This window comes from Thamnophis elegans, chromosome 6, assembly GCF_009769535.1.
Source record: "Thamnophis elegans isolate rThaEle1 chromosome 6, rThaEle1.pri, whole genome shotgun sequence".
In the NCBI taxonomy this organism is placed as follows: domain Eukaryota; kingdom Metazoa; phylum Chordata; class Lepidosauria; order Squamata; family Colubridae; genus Thamnophis; species Thamnophis elegans.
The window spans coordinates 6,279,466-6,297,083 of NC_045546.1; the positions used below are offsets into that span (position 1 = coordinate 6,279,466).

The 17,618-nt window shown below is 44.3% G+C and overlaps 1 protein-coding gene across 1 annotated transcript in view; it reads right to left on the reverse strand.

The window, feature by feature from the left end:
- Nucleotides 1-17,618, reverse strand: part of DLG2 (discs large MAGUK scaffold protein 2) — a 415,458-nt gene that overhangs the window by 182,443 nt on the left and 215,397 nt on the right. The window contains exons 5-8 of the mRNA XM_032219707.1: nucleotides 17,151-17,320; nucleotides 16,170-16,306; nucleotides 14,864-15,008; nucleotides 13,000-13,141 (exon numbers count right to left, since the gene is read on the reverse strand). Coding sequence (XP_032075598.1) covers nucleotides 13,000-13,141; nucleotides 14,864-15,008; nucleotides 16,170-16,306; nucleotides 17,151-17,320 — 594 coding nt within the window. The remainder of the gene's footprint in view (nucleotides 1-12,999; nucleotides 13,142-14,863; nucleotides 15,009-16,169; nucleotides 16,307-17,150; nucleotides 17,321-17,618) is intronic.

The window sequence follows — 17,618 nt, forward strand, 5'->3', positions numbered from 1 at the left end:
CAAGCCTCCGGGAGGGCAAAAACATCCTCCCCTGGGCTCTGGAGGCCCTCTGGAGGCCGGAAACAGATCCATTTATGGACTTCTGGAACTTCCGGGAGGTTCCATTTTCACCCTCCCAGAGCCTCCATGCAGGCCCTGCGCTTACTTGGCATCCAAAATGGACTGTGTGGAGACTCCTAAGAGGGGCGGGGCGGGTAGGCATGATAAGCCAGTCTTTGCAACTACCGGTTCAGTGAACCAGATTTAAATTAACACCCGGTTCACCCGAACCGGCTGAATCCCACCCCTGGTTAAATAGCAATAGCAGTTAGACTTATATACCGCTTCATAGGGCTTTAAGCCCTCTCTAAGCGGTTTACAGAGCCAGCCTCTTGCCCCCAACAACAATCCGGGTCCTCATTTTACCCACCTCGGAAGGATGGAAGGCTGAGTCAACCCTGAGCCGGTGAGATTTGAGCAGCCGAACTGCAGAACTGCAGTCAGCTGAAGTAGCCTGCAGTGCTGCATTTAACCACTGCGCCACCTCGGCTTAAAGCCCTTCAAAAGTGAGCATCTGAATTAGCAAGGAACAATTCAGGCGTCATTCCAACGTGAGTCAAATTTCTTTTAGAGAAACTGTGATTTCTCAACTAAATTTCTCAGTAAAATTATTTTTTCCCCTTCCGCTCCAGCTGCACCGCAATTAAAACATGGCTTTTATGAAAGAATAATTAAAATCAAAGGGTATCTCCAGGCAGTTGATGGCTGATAAATTAAGCAGCAAAACTCATGGTAAGCTTTCCTGACTTCTATTTTTTTCTGATTTCTATTCATGCATCAACTCATATGGAGTCATTATTTGCTTTAATTAAAATAAAAGCTACGGCAATAATATAATCGCAGTAGAAGAGGCAGCAGATCCGAGAAGAGATGTACACACTTGCAGAATTTCTGTAAATCCTGTAAGTTTCCAACGCAATACAGGTAGACCTCAACTTACATCAGTTCATTTAGTGACAGTTCAAAGTTACAACGCCACTGGAAAAAGTGACTTAGGATCGTGTTTCACACTTTGGACTATTGCAACATCCCCACAGTCACATCAAAATTCAGATGTTTGGCAAATTGACTCACATTTATGACAGTTGCTGTATCCCGGGATCACGTGATCCCCTTTTGCAACCTCCTGATCATCCAAAATCAGTGGGGAAGCCAGATTCACTTAACAACCGTGTCACTAATTGAACAACTGCAGCTATTCGCTTAACGACGATGACAAAAAAGGCCATAACATGGGGCAAATTTCACTTAACAAAGGTCTCGCTTAGCAGGAGACACGTTGCCCTCATTTGTGGCCGTAAGTCGAGGACCACTCGTACCACGCTTCATACAGTGTCATTCTAAATAAAATATATTCTTCTAAAACAAACCAAAGGGAGTTTTGGTGGAGAAAAAAAAAAACATGCATCCGTGGGATTTAGGTTCTTAAAAGAAAAATGTCATCATAGGCCGCATGCAAATGCTTTGAATTCTTGGAATTTGCATGGAAATGATTGGAAATTATTTGTGATCAACGCAGCTGCCAAAACAAGTTGCAGCTGGCTGTGAAGTATTGCCATGCCCCAGCTAAGCAGGGGAAGATTAATATTGTGTCTGATCTAAAAGATCTTAAATCTGTGTGTGTTTTGTGTGTGTGTGTGTGTGTGTGTGTGTGTGTGTGTGTGTGTGTGTGTGTGTGTTCCAGCATCACTCTGGAATGCCTCGAGCAATTTCAACCAAACTTGGTACACAAATGACTTACTCTCTGGAAACAAATACTGTGGGGGTAAGAAACCCCTAACACCCTTCGGTGTGTGTGTTCTGTTAAGATACAGCCTCAAAATGGCTTCTACTGTACTGCCATAAAATGACTTCTACTGTACAGCGCAGTGGAGTCGCCATGGTAATGGCTTCACAATACTCCACAAGGGGGCTCCCTCTGGTAAAAGGGAAAATCCAACGTAGAAATTATGTTTGGTCCGGACATTTTCCCCCTATAAATAAATATCCAGGCAACGCTGGGTTATCACCTAATTATAAGTAAAATAGGAAGCAAAGGAATTTTTTGCTGCCTTTGATGAGAGGTTCTACCAGAGGTGGGTTCTGGCAGTCACTACTGTCAATTTGGTCTTGGCCGAGCCGCACGCATGAGCACATGTGCTTGCTTGATGCACGCTGCACACGCATGCACAATGCAATAAAAATTGTTCTTTGCATGCGCGGAAGCCAGAAACAAGATGGCGGGGCCATAGCCGCCACTGGGAGAACCAGGCCTGGGTTGCTGCCGGTTCCAGTGACCCAGGCCGCCAAATCACTACCGGTTTGGCCGAACCCACCTTTGATCTTATATATATTCAGATCAGCATCCTTGATCATTAACTCTCCCTATCCCACACCACACCACCAACAACGAAAAAAGTATTATGTAATGAAAAAGCAGATCAAAACCATTAACCAATGTAATTGGCCAGCATTGAACTAATATCTAAAAATTGCATTACAGCGCACAATATCGAGCAATGAAGGATTGACATTCAATGTGAGAAGGGGGTTAAGGAAGCAATAGTTCAGAAGTACAATCGAAATATTGCAGGGGTAATAAACAGACGAACCCCCCCATATAAAACACTTCCTATTTTTCTCTCAGTGGTGTGTTACGACCGAGTTGCAAAATTACATATAGTTCTGTTTACACGGGTGGATTTGTTCCTCCGGATATAATTTCCTGAAACAAGAGCATGATAGCCCCACCTTCACAATTGGCCAACGGACAGGATTCTGCATATTACGGTTTGGTAACATTGCTATTCAAAATGGTGTTAAGGTTTTTCAGTAACAAGCATGCTAAACTGCCCCCCTCCCTCTTTTTAAAAAAATGCACCGAGACACATAACTGCAGCAAACAGGAAGGATGGACCAAAATTAGACACCCCACAATTCAGAAATGTTCTCTTCTTCTCTTCTTCTTCTTCTTCTTCTTCTTCTATTTGTTCACCCACCTGAAGATTTTCTGCTCTTTCCTACATCTTAAGAAAGCGCCCTTAAAGCAATAACTTTTTAAAAAAGGGAAATGCCAAGCGCTGAATTCATGGCCTTCAGCCTTCGCACTGTGAACTCAAGTTACCGCCACAAATTTTTTTTCAGATGTGAACATTTTAAAATTAGCTTCCATCATCAATAAAAATGCTGGCTTGGACAGAGCTTCAAATCAGCCAAGCTAGTTGACATTTGTGCATTTGGAAACAAATAGTTATTTTTTTTTAAATAAATAAATAAATATACAAACACAAATATGCCATATTATCTGACTGGGAAAATGTCAAAATCAAAATACATAATTGATGGATAGTCCGTTCCAATTTGCTGCATACTCTCATCCTTTTCTTTAAAAAAATATCATTTAATCCAGGGGTCGGCAACCCGTGGCTCTGGAGCTGCATGTGGCTCTTTCATCTCTCTCCTGCGGCTCCCTGTCGCTGGTTGGCTCCACAATTGATAGGGTTTTGTGTTAGGACAGGTAGAGGAAAAAGGATGCCGCACTAGGAGGAGACTCTATGGTGGTGGTGGTGGGGAAACCAGACCTCCGGTTGTCAGGGAAAAATGGACTCCACACTAGGAGGAGACTCTATGGTGGGGGAACCGGACTTCCGGTTGGCAGAGGAAAAAGGACGCTGCGCTAGGAGGAGACTCTATGGTGGGGGAACTGGATTTCAGGTTGGCTCCAGAATTGAACCAGAGGGCATCTGGTTAGGAGCTTTGTGGCTCTTTGAGTGTTTAAGGTTGCCGACCCCTGATTCAATCCAAGGCATTCACAGAACCATTCCCCTTTTTTCCCCCAACGCACAAATTTCTCACCCCCCCAAAAAGCTTTACACGGGTTCATTTACAGGTCACAAACTCGTTACACAAGTGAGCAAACTCTCGGTACAATTCGGCATAGCGTCAAGACAGCTGCAAAGAGTCAAGGCTTTTAAGAAGGAGTCTTCCAAGAAATAAAAGGATTAAAAAAAAAAACAGAGTGAAAAATCAACAGCCATGAAGGCGGACTTTCTAAGCTTGTCAATCTAAACCGCTGGCACATGCTGCCTTTTCAGTTTTGTGTTGTTTTTTTTTGTAAAACGGAGCAACACGAAAAGAACCACGCTGAATATATCTTTTTTTTTTTAAAAAAAGAAGCACTACATCGAAGCAAGTTCCCACAGATCTGGTGTCAGAGCACTTTTTAAAGACGCGTTAAAAGAAGGCATAGGTTCTTCTCCCTTTCCAGCAGGTCGAAGTGAACAACGACAACAAAAAGGAATACAAGAGTTGGCTTTTGTTTGACTCAGTGCTTGGATTTCTTGCACTCATGAAATTTCCCTATGGGATCACAGCTATCCCTGCTCCAGTTGGGAACACACCTACCAAGGGAAGTCATATCTGCAAAGAAAGAAAGAAATCACTAGGGCCAGACCCATAAGAACACCCCCAATGGGCTCAAAGAAAGCCAGATGAAGGACGCCTTCCATTGGTTAAAGGTTAAACACAACCACTGGACCTCTGTTTCCCAACCTCGCCAACTTGAAGAAGCTGGTTGGGGAATTCCGGGAGTTGAAGTCCACCCGTCTTCAAGGTGCCAAGGCTGAGGATCAACACTGCATTAGAAGCTTGTGGGGTAGGGACAAACACAGGTCTAGGAATCTGGGTTGCCTGGCCTTCTCCGACAACCAGCTATTGCTTGTCCTATACCCTTTTGTTGGAAGAAATGTCCATCTGGATTCAGTTCTCCAAGTGGGGAGAAAAACACAGGAAACATGGAGGCTGTTTGGAAAGATGGTTTAATGGTGGACAGGACCACATGGTTTTTTGGGGGTCTTGGGCAAATGAGCACATGGGAGAGAAACAGAGAGAGACGGAGACAGAGAGAGACAGAGAGACAGAGAGAGATTTATACCCTCTCTTGGGCCTTGAATTTGAACTTCCTGTTCCTGTGACAAGGACATGTATTCTGATTGGTTGTCAGATTCCCAGTGGGCCATGCAGGGGTAACTTTGTAGGCTGTCTTGAGTCCCAGGCTTGGTTGGACCATGCTGGGTGATGCAATCTTCCCAGGTGCCATGTGGTGAGATGGGTGACTTCATATCATGTCCTGAGGTTGAAGGTCTTTTGTTTTGTAGATAAGCCGGCCCAGCCTTTTGTCTTGTAGACACCAAAATATCTGCTGCAGGGCAGGCAACTAAGGCTCTGAGTTTATGTCCTTAGAAACAAGTTTCTCCTTTAGGGAAAATATAATATTCTGCCTTTTTAATATTTCCTGGAATATTCCATTCTTCTAGGAGATGGGTGGGTGCTAACTTCCGTGACCCGACAAATGGGTGCACGCCAAAAGCGCACCGACAAAACCGCAGTGACAAAACCGCGACGTCATCAACGCGCCGACAACAGCGCACCGACAACAGCACGCCGACAGAAGCGCGATTTAAGTTAAGGTAAGGGTTAGGGTCAGGGTTAGGTTTAGAGCGCACTTCTGTTAGCGCGCTGTTGTCGGCGTGCTTCAGCGCTCATTCGTCGGCACGGTTTAGAACTCGCGGTTTAGAACTCGTGGTTTAGAACTCGTGGTTTAGTCGGGCGCGGTTTAGTCGGGCGCGCTTTTGTCGGTGAACCCTAACTTCCTACACTTTGAAGTAATGTTCAGCTCATCCCATAGCTAGTCGATTGGTCACTGCCAATTTGAGAGAAGTGAAATGATTCTGGGAGTGAACATATGGGAAGGAAGGAAGGAAGGAAGGAAGGAAGGAAGGAAGGAAGGAAGGAAGGAAGGAAGGAAGGGGAACACTATTATTTTGAAGGACATGTTGGCCATTTTTTCCATACTAGGTCATAGAGTGACTTAATGGCCAGGGCATTTTCAGAAACAAACCAGGCGGGTTTGTTGAAAGCAGCTGATTGCCCCCTAGCAAGGCAAAATGATTCTACTCGTAGTTAGCCTTTTTGCTCTAAACTGCAAGATTCATTGGAGTCGTTGCACTGCTTAAGACGGAAGTCTCCAAACTTGGCCAGTTTAAGACTTGTGGACTTCAACTCCCAGAATTCCTCAGCCAGAATCCCTGGGAGTTGAAGTCCACAAGTCTTAGAGTTGCCATATTTGAAGAGCCAGGCCTTCAAATGAAGATGAAATCAATCTGAATGCCAGTTGGACTGAACCAAGATTTCTACAAGTGGTGCTTGACTTACAACCTCAAAGCAATGCAGCTCCTTGACTTATGACCGCTAACCAATGCCCCTCAATGATGTTGGCCTTTACAACTGCATCACTTAAGGATGGAAATCCCAGTCCCAATTATGGTTGTAAGTGAAGGACTCAGAGGTGGGTTTCTACTGGTTTGGACCGGTTCGGCTGCGTAGGTAGTAACTCGGCTGGCCACGCCCCCGAACCGGTTCTATCTTGTTTTTTGCTACTTTTTTTACTACTGTGCATGCGCGAATAGCACGCGGGAAGCGTGTCCCTGAGCGAACCAGCAGTAACAGAAGCTGGAACCCACCCCTGGAAGGACTACTTGTATTTCCATCAAACAAAGCTTGTCCTGATAGGTGTACAGGCAGTCCCCGACTTACGACCACAACTGAGGCCAAAATTTCTATTTCTAGTTAAGTGAGTTTCCCTCTCCCCCATTTTATGACTTTTCTTGCCACAGCTGCTAAATGAATCGCTTCTAATAACAACTAACAACTAATACAGTTGTTAACAAATCGGGCTTCCCAGTGGCTTGTCAGAAGGTCTCAAAAGAGGATTCACACTGCAACCGTCATAAGTATGAATCAGCTGCCAAGCGTCTGAATTTTGATCATGTGATCGCGGGGATGCTGCAGCGGTGTGGAAAACGGTCATAAGTCTCTTTTTTCCCACCAGCGCCGTTGTCACTTCCAACGGTCACTAAATGGATAGTTGTCACTCAAAGGACGACCTGTACTCCTCTGAAGGGAAGAGGCTGACCTGGAGCAGAGTGAGGTGAAATTGATGCACCTTCTCTGAAGTAGAAGAAAATGGCGGACAAAAACTTTTCCAAAGTCTCCTACATAGTACTTGCTATAGATCATCTTCCACTTCAGGGAACTGTTTAATAATACAGTGGTGGCTAAAATTGTGGAAACCTTTTGGGGGAAAGTGTACAGTATTTTTGAGGTTTGATGGCTAATAACACCACTTTTTGGGGGAGTAGTACCATAAAATTGTAGGGATGCGGTGGCTCAGTGGCTAAGACGCTGAGCTTGTAGAAAGGTCGGCAGTTCGTTGGTTCGAATCCCTAGCACTGCTTAACGGAGTGAGTTCCCGTGACTTGTTCCAGCTTCTGCCAACACTAGCAGTTCGAAAGCACGTAAAAAATGCAAGTAGAAAAATAGGAACCACCTTTGGTGGGAAGGTAACAGCGTTCCGTGCGCCTTTGGTGTTTAGTCATGCTGGACACATGACCACGGAGACATCTTCAGATAGCGCTGGCTCTTCGGCTCTGAAACGGAAGTGAGCACCACCCCCTAGAGTCTGGAACGACTGGCACATATATGCGAGGGGAACCTTTATCTTTTACCATAAAATTATATATCAGTGAAAGGATAATTTAATTAAGAATGTAATGCAATAACTTTTATGAAGGATTTGCTATTTGAATAGCAGTTATCAAGAAGGAAAGTGAAACACATAGAAAAAAATGAGATAAAATTTATATAATTATCAAAAATTATCACTATGTCAGTTAATACTTAGTTGTGTAACCTTTAGCATGAGTTACAGCCTTACAACATCTTCCCATGGAGTGAACAAAGGCTTTTAGTTCTACAGCTGTCAAACCAAGATTGAATGATTGCGTCTATTAACTGGGTTTTATTGCTGGCTATATTTGGCTATAACCTTTCATAGAATACAGATAATTGGACAAACTTTGTTGCATTACACTCATGATCAAATTATCTTTCCATTGATATATAATTTTATGGTATTACTCCAAAAACAAAACTGGTAATAGAATAACAGAGTTGGAAAGGGACCTTGGAGGTCTTCTAGTCCAACCCCCTGCCTAGGCAGGAAACCCTATGCCGTTTCAGACAAATGGCTATCCAACATCTTCTTAAAGACTTCCCGTGTTGGAGCATTCACAACTTCTGGAGGTAAGTTGTTCCACTGATCCATTGTTCTCGCTGTCAGGAAATTTCTCCTCAGTTCTAAATTGTTTCTCTCCTTGATTAGTTTCCACCCGTTGCTTCTTGTATTAGCCATCAAACCTCAAAAATACGCTTTCTCCAAAAGATTTCCACAAGTTTGGCCACTACTGTACATCCGGCCATGACGCTTCTTTGACAAAATGGCTGCAATGTACTGTATATACTATAGCTCGGTTCCACCACAAAACCGCGGTGGAATAAAGCGCGCTCGACAAAAGCGCGTACGTGACGTCATCACAGCGCGACGAAAACATCGCGCTGTGAGTGGTAAATTTAAAATTAAAGCGAAAACCTTACCCTAACCCCCCCAAACCTAATCCTAAACCTAACCCTAAACCTAACCCTTAACCTAACTCTAAACCTAACCCTAAACCTAACCCTTAACCTAATGCTAAACCTAACGCTAACCCTGAACCTAACCCTAACCCTAACCCTAACGCTTAACGTAACCCTAAACCTAACCCTAACCCTTAACCTAACCCTAACCCTAAACCTAACCCTTACCTTTATGTGAATTGGCTTGCTTTAATTTTATTTTAATTTTAATTTAATTTATTTTTAATTTTTTTCGTCGCGCTGCTGCTGATGTCATGTACGCGCTTTCGTCGGGCGCGCTTTATTCTACCGCGGTTTTGACGGGTCACGCTATAGCTCTCAAGGAAGAAATAGCAGGAGACTTTTAAAAAAGCTTTACTTCCTCGTTGTTCTTTTTCGGCATGTCCTCGAGGCAACCCGTGACCCATTTCGAGCCGGGGGGGAAAAAAAGCATGTTTCTCTTTTTTAGCAAGTGATGCAGGAATAATAAAACCCTCCTCATCTGTCACTTCCTCTGATCGCTCTTTCGGTTGCGCAGAAATGATAATCCAGGTGATCTGTGTTTGCTTCCAGCTATCCCGCCTTAGCCTGAACATGGAACATTTGTTTGCCAACATCTGCTAAGCCAGAAGAGGCAAACTCGTTAAACGGGCCATGATTAGCAGAGGGTTTGATGCCCAGAGTGGTCCTCAAAACAGACAAGCATCTGATGGCCCTTCTAGGAAAGCAGATATGGGTTGGGGCATTTGGTAGTGATTTTTCTGCCGTCCACCTTGTATAATGAGCTTCTTTTGTCTTTAACGGATTAATGGACACAATTTAATCGGAAACATATTCTAGAGAGATTCGTTGCAAGAAATAAAAACATTCTTGGGATAACAATGACACCAACAGAAGAGAATATTTTTTAGCTCCGGGTTGAACTGTGGGGTGTTTTCCACTCTCTAAGTTTGGTTGGGGTGTTTTTTTTGGAGACCCAACTAGGTAATATCATCAGGGTTAACCCTACTCCCTTCTAGGCCTGATGAAGTTACCTAGTTGGGCAATGAAATGTCTGCTAGAAAGCAAATGAACTCAGAGAGAGTACTAGGTAAAGATAAAGGTTCCCCTCGCATATATGTGCTAGTTGTTCCCAGATCTAGGGGGCGGTGCTCATCTCCGTTGCAAAGACGAAGAGCCAGCGCTGTCCAAAGATGTCTCCATGGTCATGTGGCCAACATGACTAAACACCGAAGGCACATGGAACACTGTTCCCTTCCCACCAAAGGCGGTTCCTATTTTTCTACTTTCGAACTGCTAGGTTGGCAGATGCTGGGACAAATAACGGGAGCTCACTCCATTATGTGGCGCTAGGGATTTGAACCGCCGAACTGCTGACCTTTCTGATCGACAAGCTCAGCGTCTTCGCCCGAGCCACTGCGCCTTCAGAGAGAGTACTAAGGAATCCATAAAATGAGATTTATCTAATTCCATCCGGCAATATTTGCACTCACTCTCCATCAGTTATGGAGTCACCAGTGGTGGGATTCAAATAATTTAACAACTGGTTCTCTGTCCTAATAACCACGTGGGTAGGCGGGGCTTAGTGGTCATGTGACCAAGTGGGCGTGGCTAACTCAACATTACTCAGGTTGATGGGCGTTTCGCCTTAGCTGTGACAATGTAATAAGGGTTAACTGGAGAGGCAGTTTCTGTAAGCAGGGCAATAAAAATTAAGCTAGAAACAATACCAGAATGTTTCCTTCCTGTCTTCCTTACAGGATTAGCCCTATAAAGTGGAAAAAAAACCAACAGAAGATTTCTTCCAACAACCGGTTCTCTGAACCTCTTAGAAAGTTAAGAACCGGTTCTCCCGAATAGGTGCGAACTGGCTGAATCCCACCACTGGGAGTCACTCAAATATTATTATTATTTTGGCTCTTGTCAACTATAATATGGTGAGATGATTCACATCCCAAGGCCTACCCTTTTTATATAACTTATATAGACCAGTGTTTTTCAATCTTGGCACCTTTAAAATGACTGGACTTCAACTCCCAGAATTCCCCAGTCTCAACCATCCATGGCTGGCTGTGGAATTCTGGGAGCTGAAGTCCAGACGTCTTAAAGTTGGTAACATTCTAAAGGTAGAAATTCTCTGCGGTAGTTTTAAAAACATTCAAGCAGATGCGTTTTAAACCTGCTGAAACGTTTTGCGATGTCTCTTGGAATATGAATATCCACAATTGCATCCTTCATCCAATTGTAGACCAACAGAGAATAAATTATCAAGACTTTGGCAGTTTTCTCCTTCCCTTAAGCGGGGAGTCAATCTGCAGATGTCTAAATTATTTTATTTAGTTCTTTTTAAATATATTTTTTCCTCCACTATGTTTTGCCTGGAGATTTGGCTGGCTCCAGCATGAACGTTTAGGGCAATTGGGAAAGGCTGTGGATTTACGTTCCTCATCACCAGCATTTATTTCACTGTCTAAAATATTTCTCAAAGTTTCGAAACGGGGGATTCACCTTCACTGGGGCCCCGATCTGCCATAAAAGAAGCAATAACCATGTTGATGGAAGATAATATCTTTAGCTCAGGGTTGAACTGTGGAGACCTTGGTGTTCTCTGAACTGGGTGGTTTTGCAGACGTTTCATGACCCAACTAGGTATCATCATCAGTGCATCAGTTGGCATGAAAACAACCCAGCTCGGAGAGCACCAAGGACCCCAAAATCATTTTAAACTTTCCAGCAAAAATACCAAAAGTTCTTGGTAGCATCTGAAACCCTACCACGGGGAGCTTGTATGGAGCATCGTCTGCCTTATCTCCTGGGGATGTCAATTATCCAATATATCCTCACTATACTAATAAAATTAGTGCAGAAGAAAAGAATATGCACAATATGAGGGAGAAGAGGCAACGTAATCCAGGGGTGTCAAACTCAATTTTATTGAGGGCCACATCAGGGTTGTGTTTAACATGGAGGGGGGGAGAACACAGGGGGGGCATGGCCAGTTCCAAGTCACACGTATGGGGGGCACCTGTGATGGCCAAGTGCTAAGGTAGGACTTCCCTCGGACCCTCTCTCCCTCTCATTATAACCTTCCTTCCTTCCTTCCTTCCTTCCTTCTCTTCTTTTTCCTTCCCTCTCCCTTCTCCTTTCTTCTTCCTTCCCCACTTTCCTTATTTTTCCTTCCTTGCTCTTTTTCCATCTTTCCTTCTTTTTCTTTCTCTTACTTCTTTCCCTTTCTCCTTTCCTGTCCCTTCTTGCATGCTCAAATGCAAAAAGGGGAAACGTTTCTCCTTCGGTTTGGTTTGCTTACAGTTTGTTCTGCTAGCCTTCTGCCACCAAAAACGGAGCTCGGGGTGGGGTGGGGGGCATGCACGATTACCTTGGGCCCCGTTTTAGGTCGCGATGGCCTCCTGCAAGCCTCTGCTAGTGAAAACGGAGCCCGGGGGGGGCTGTACGCGCTTCCCCAAAGCTCCGTTTTCACTGACTATGGGCCGGTCCTTTGCTATTTCCATAGCAGCCCCATGGGCCAAATCCAGACCACAGACCTTGAGTTTGACACCCTTGACCTACCGTATTTTTCCGACTATAAGATGCACCGGTGTATAAGACGCACCAAGATGTCGAAGAGGTAAGTAAGATAAAAAAAGATTTTTGCCTTCACTCACCCCCAGCAGCACTCTGCGGGTTTCAGCAGGGCTGGGCTAAGGCAAAAAAGCCCCCGTTTTTGCGAGAAATGTTTCCACCCCCTCTCCTGGGACTTCAGAAGCAAATGAATGGGAATTCCTTTCCCCACCTACTCTTGCGTGCGCATCGCACTCAAATTTGAAGACCAAGGAGGCTGTGAGAACTGCAAACATTAGCTTTGTGGGGGTGGAAAGTGGTGCTCCCTCCCCCTCCCCAGGTTTAAAACCACAGGGGAAACCATGTGGCCGAGACAGACAGAAATTCAAAGGCTCTACTGCTAAGTTAAGGGGGCAACTCGAATCTCACAAGTTACAAGGTAAAGCGGAATGCAGTGGACAGACAAACGGCAAAATTTGGGACCCAACACAATGTTTCTAAATGATCAGACAGAAAGGAACGAAACGAAACAGAGCGAAGACCTGATCTTTCGGGACTGGATGAGGCAACAACAACAACAAAAGTTACGACAAAGAGAAATAGTGGCGCGAAGGAAATTCCTCCTTGTTAGTCACTATGTTATTTATCCTTCTCTTGATTCTAGCTTAGCTCTCGTTTCTAACCATTAAATTACCGAGAAGGGAATCCCTCTTTTAAAATTTAAAGAATGCACCTCCTTATTATCTTAAGGGGCAGCCAGGTGGATCATAACTGCCTCTTTCCTGTATAAATGTGATTATTCAGAGGCTCGTACTCTGTGGAGCATCAAAATCCCGGCAAGAAAAGAGAAAACCCATGTTCCTGGAAGCCAGCATATCAATCAAAGGCACTCAGTAAAGGTGAATATCTAACCTGGGGTAGTCATCTTCCACTAGCATGTGCTTTGGGATAGGTGAGTATCTTCCAGGTGAGATGGGGGCCATAGAAGTCTTGTATTCTAAAGTGCCGTTGTTGCCAGAAGACAGGATGTGGTTTTCCATTTGTGGGGAATAAGCTATGGGTTAAAGAAGACAGCCCATTATCAGTCAATTGCCCCTTCAATTCATGCTACCGTTCAATTCATGCTGAACAGTCTGAGATATTTACAGAAAATCCAAGGTGGCCCCCTCGTCTTTTTTTTTTTTTTTTTTTTGCAAACAGGCATACATGGAAAGGATTTTTAGGAAGTTTAAGACATCAAAGGCTAAAACCAGGGGCCTCAACCCTTGGCTGTGGCCCATTACGGGGATATAATCTTTTTGGAGAGCACCAATGAAAGATAGCAATAGCAATAGCAGTTAGACTTATATACCGCTTCATAGGGCTTTCAGCCCTCTCTAAGCGGTTTACAGTCAGCATATCGCCCCCAACAATCCGGGTCCTCATTTTACCCACCTCGGAAGGATGGAAGGCTGAGTCAACCCTGAGCCGGTGAGATTTGAACCGCTGAACTGCTGAACTAGCAGTCAGCTGAAGTGGCGTGCAGTACTGCACTCTACCCACTGCGCCACCTCGGCTCGGATACACACTGCAGGTATCAGGAATGTACATAAAAATATGCTCTGACTTATTGGACCTAATTTTCCACAAGAATATGGTATTAAGCAGCTATAAAATCTTTATCACCGCATAGACACCTAAAAATGTCTAGAAAGAAGAATATTGAATAGACTTAAACATTATTCTCTCAGGGTGGGAACAAATAACTTGATTCAAGAGGCTATCGAAAGCAAACAACTTCAAAGGATATTGGTCCAAAGGCACTGGGATTGCCTACTTTCTGGAATTAAATTATATATATATAATTTTAATACAAACAATCCATCTTCCATTAAACAGTGTGTCATCTAAAACAAATACCCTGTGCGATAACAATGAGAATTTACAACCATATTCATTCTTTATCTACTCAGACATTTTCTTGGAGACGTTTCATTACCCAACTACGTAACATCATCAGTGCTAGAAGGAGAGGAGGAGGATTTTGCATCCTTCGGGCTCTCTGAGCTTCGTTGTTTCACTGCAGACATGTAATCACTCAACTAGATAACATCAGTGCTAGAAGGGAATGGGGGAGGAGGAGGAGAAGGAGGAGGACTGCGTCCTTGATGCTGTCTGAGCTTCATCGTTTTCTTGCAGACATTTCATTACCCAACTAGGTAACATCATCAGTGCTAGAAGGGAATGGGGTTTGCTTTCTGTTTATATACAAGCAGTTCACACTGTCGGTGGGAGTATTCTTGGTAGTTTCTTGATTAGGCTGTTACTAACACTGATAATGTTATCTAGTTGGGTAATGAAATGTCTGCAAGAAAACGACGAAGCTCAGAGAGCACCAAGGACCTCTCATACAGTACTAAATTAGTGCCAGATGTCAATGGAATCCAAGAGAGGTTAGACTTAAGGCATTTGTGGAAACATAACCACTCTAGGCTGATGACTTGCTTAACTCTGCCCTCAGCTCTGCTTGCTCTTCTGCTACAATAATATGAGTTCCGGACCAATTAAGTGATGTTACAACTTGGTTAGATTAACCTCCTTCCCTCCTCCAGAATTATGGTTTCGGTCACATAGTTTCTTATCTTCCCTTCTCCCCATTCATTCCTCACTAAAGGTGCTTTGAGTGAGAATCATCTGTTCGGAATCTCTGGTACTTCTTCCTTAAAATGTCATCCAAAAACTTAGAATTTGACAATAACATCTGAGAAAAAAGAAAAACTTGTATATCATAACTTACGATGAGTAATATCTGGAGGGCCATAAGGGTCGGTCATATAGATGGTGGTTGGCTTCCCCACTTTTAAATAGACTACATCCGATGTGTTCTTCAATATTGCTACTGCTTCTTCGTGGGTGACTTCTTCTAAACTGTAATTGTTTACCTGAAAGAAAGCAGAGGGAAAGGCGCATTCAGCAGGTCTGATGTGGAAACTGAGCCACCTTTTGTTCGCATGCAAATCAAAAGGAAAGAACTGAGATTAAAAGCCGAGGTGGCGCAGTGACTGAAGTGCAGTATTGCAGGCAAACTCTCCCCACAGCCTGGAGTTTGATCCTGATGGGTCTTGATGTTAACTCAGTCTTCCATCCAGTGGTGAGATTCATATAATTTAACAACCGATTCTCTGCCCTAATGATTTCTTCCAACAACCGGTTCTCTGAACTGCTTAGAAAGTTAACAACTTGGTTCCTCTGAAGTGGTGAGAATGGGTTGAATCCCACCCCTGCTTCCATCCTTCTGAGGTTGGTAAAAGGAGGCCCAAGATTTTTCAGGATAATATGCAAATAATAATGCTTCCGCCTTCTAAATTTCCCAGAGAGTGCTGTAAAGAACTATGGGCTGGTATATAAGCCTAAATGCTATTGCAATTTATGGAAAGTCCAATTGTATCTACTCTAAGGCCTTGGGAAGGCCACACTTGGAATACTGCATTCAGTTTTGGTCACCACGATGTAGAAAAGATGTGGAGACCCTAGAAAGAGTGCAGAGAAGAGCAACAAAGATGATTAACGGACTGGAGGCTAAAAGATATGAAGAACAGTTGCAGGAACTGGGTATGTCTAGTTTAATAGAATGAAGGACTAGGGGAGACATGATAGCAGTCTTCCAATATCTCAGGGGCTGCCACAAAGAAGAGGGAGTCAAGCTATTCTCCAAGGCACCTGAGGGCAGGACAAGAAGCAATGGGTGGAAACTAATCAAGGACAGAAGCAACCTAGAACTAAGGATAAATTTCCTGACAGAACAATTAATCAGTGGAACGACTGGCCACCAGAAGCTGTGAATGCTCCAACACTGGAAGTTTTTAGGAAGAGATTGGACAACCATTTGTCGGAAATGTTATAGGGTTTCCTGCCTGAGGAGGGGGCTGGACTAGAAGACCTCCAAGGACCCTTCCCACTCTTTTGTTATCCTGTTCTGTACTACCTGTTGATCCTAATGGGAAATGAGGAGGTACAGAGATACATGGTAAACTGGTAAAGAGCCTGTATGTGTTATGTGTTATATTTCATCACACTATCGATAAAAAAAAATCAATTCTCACCATAAGAAGCCTGTCTCCAACATGCAACCGTGCGTCCTTTTGCGCTGCTCCACCATCAATAATTTTTGTGACATAGATGCTGTTGTCACCAGGAATGTGCTGGTTTCCTACACCTCCGGCAATGCTGAATCCCAGGCCTAAAGGGAAATGAAAAAGGATAAGAAACTTCATTGAGGATACACTTTATTGAAAGTGAGCTAAGGTTAAGCTCAAAAGCAGTATCTCAGGCTACGTCAGGCTCCCAAATCCAAGAAAGGCACTCGGGGATTCTTCCAAGCTGAGTTCTTCATTGATCCATCCCTAGAGACAGTATCTTGCCAAAGTGAAGCACGCTGCCTATCTGCAAGAAGCATGTACACGTAGTCCTTTGAAGTGGTATTAACACTTCACGTGATCTTAATTTGCAATCTTCCCAGTTGGCGTTCGACAAGCACACTCAATGGGAGAGGAAGGATTTGCTTAACAACCACATGATTTGCTTAACAGCCATGGTGATGAAGGCTGTAAAATCGGGAGTGAATCACTTAACAACCATGACAAAAAAAAAGGCTGTGAAATTAGGCATGATTCAACTAACAAACACCTCACTTGGCTATGGAAGGTGATCATACCAGTGGTGGGTTACAGCCGGTACACCCCGGTATGAGTGTACTGGTGCATCCTGGGAGCACCAGGTACCATTCCGTTCCGGTGCTTCGGAGGAAACCCTCCTTATCTATATTTGACCCAAAAGGGCCATTTGTGCCCATGCATGCAGTGTACGGCGCCTGCGCGAAGCTCCGCCAAGCAGCTGGAGCATCGCAGGGCGGTGGTGCATATGTATGTGCAGCGCAGGTGCACATGGTGGATGCCCGGCCCTGTCGCAGCACACCGATTGCGATGGGATCTGGAACCCACCATTGAGTCATATATATGACCCAATGGTGGTCGTAAGTTGAAGACCCCCTGCGCTGCTGTGTTTGCCGCATGGCCCATAATTACCTTTGGGCCCTTTGAACAGTTTAATTTCCACCACAGTCTCCAGAATAGGTCTCCTCCGGCGGACATAGAGTCGTACGATGGAGCCGGCTTCCTTCAGCGCCTCAACAGCTTTGCTATGTGAAACTTCGGATACGTCGACCTCATTCACCCGCAAAATGCAATCATTGACTCTGAGGAAAAACAACAACAACAGGAACAGGAGGACATTATAGCGACTGTGTACGTCGTAATTTCAACATGAGAAAGCAGATTGTCAGCAGTGGTTAGAACGCAGTACTGTAAGATAACTCTGCTCACTGCCAGCAGTTCGATCCTGGTTGGCTCAAGGTGGACTGAGCCTTCCATCCTTCTGAGGCGGGTACAATGAGGACCCAGATTGTTGAGGCAAAAGCAATATTGATAGCATTTAGACTTATATACCGCTTCACAGTGCTTTATAGCCTTCTCTTAGCAGGTTTACAGAGCCAG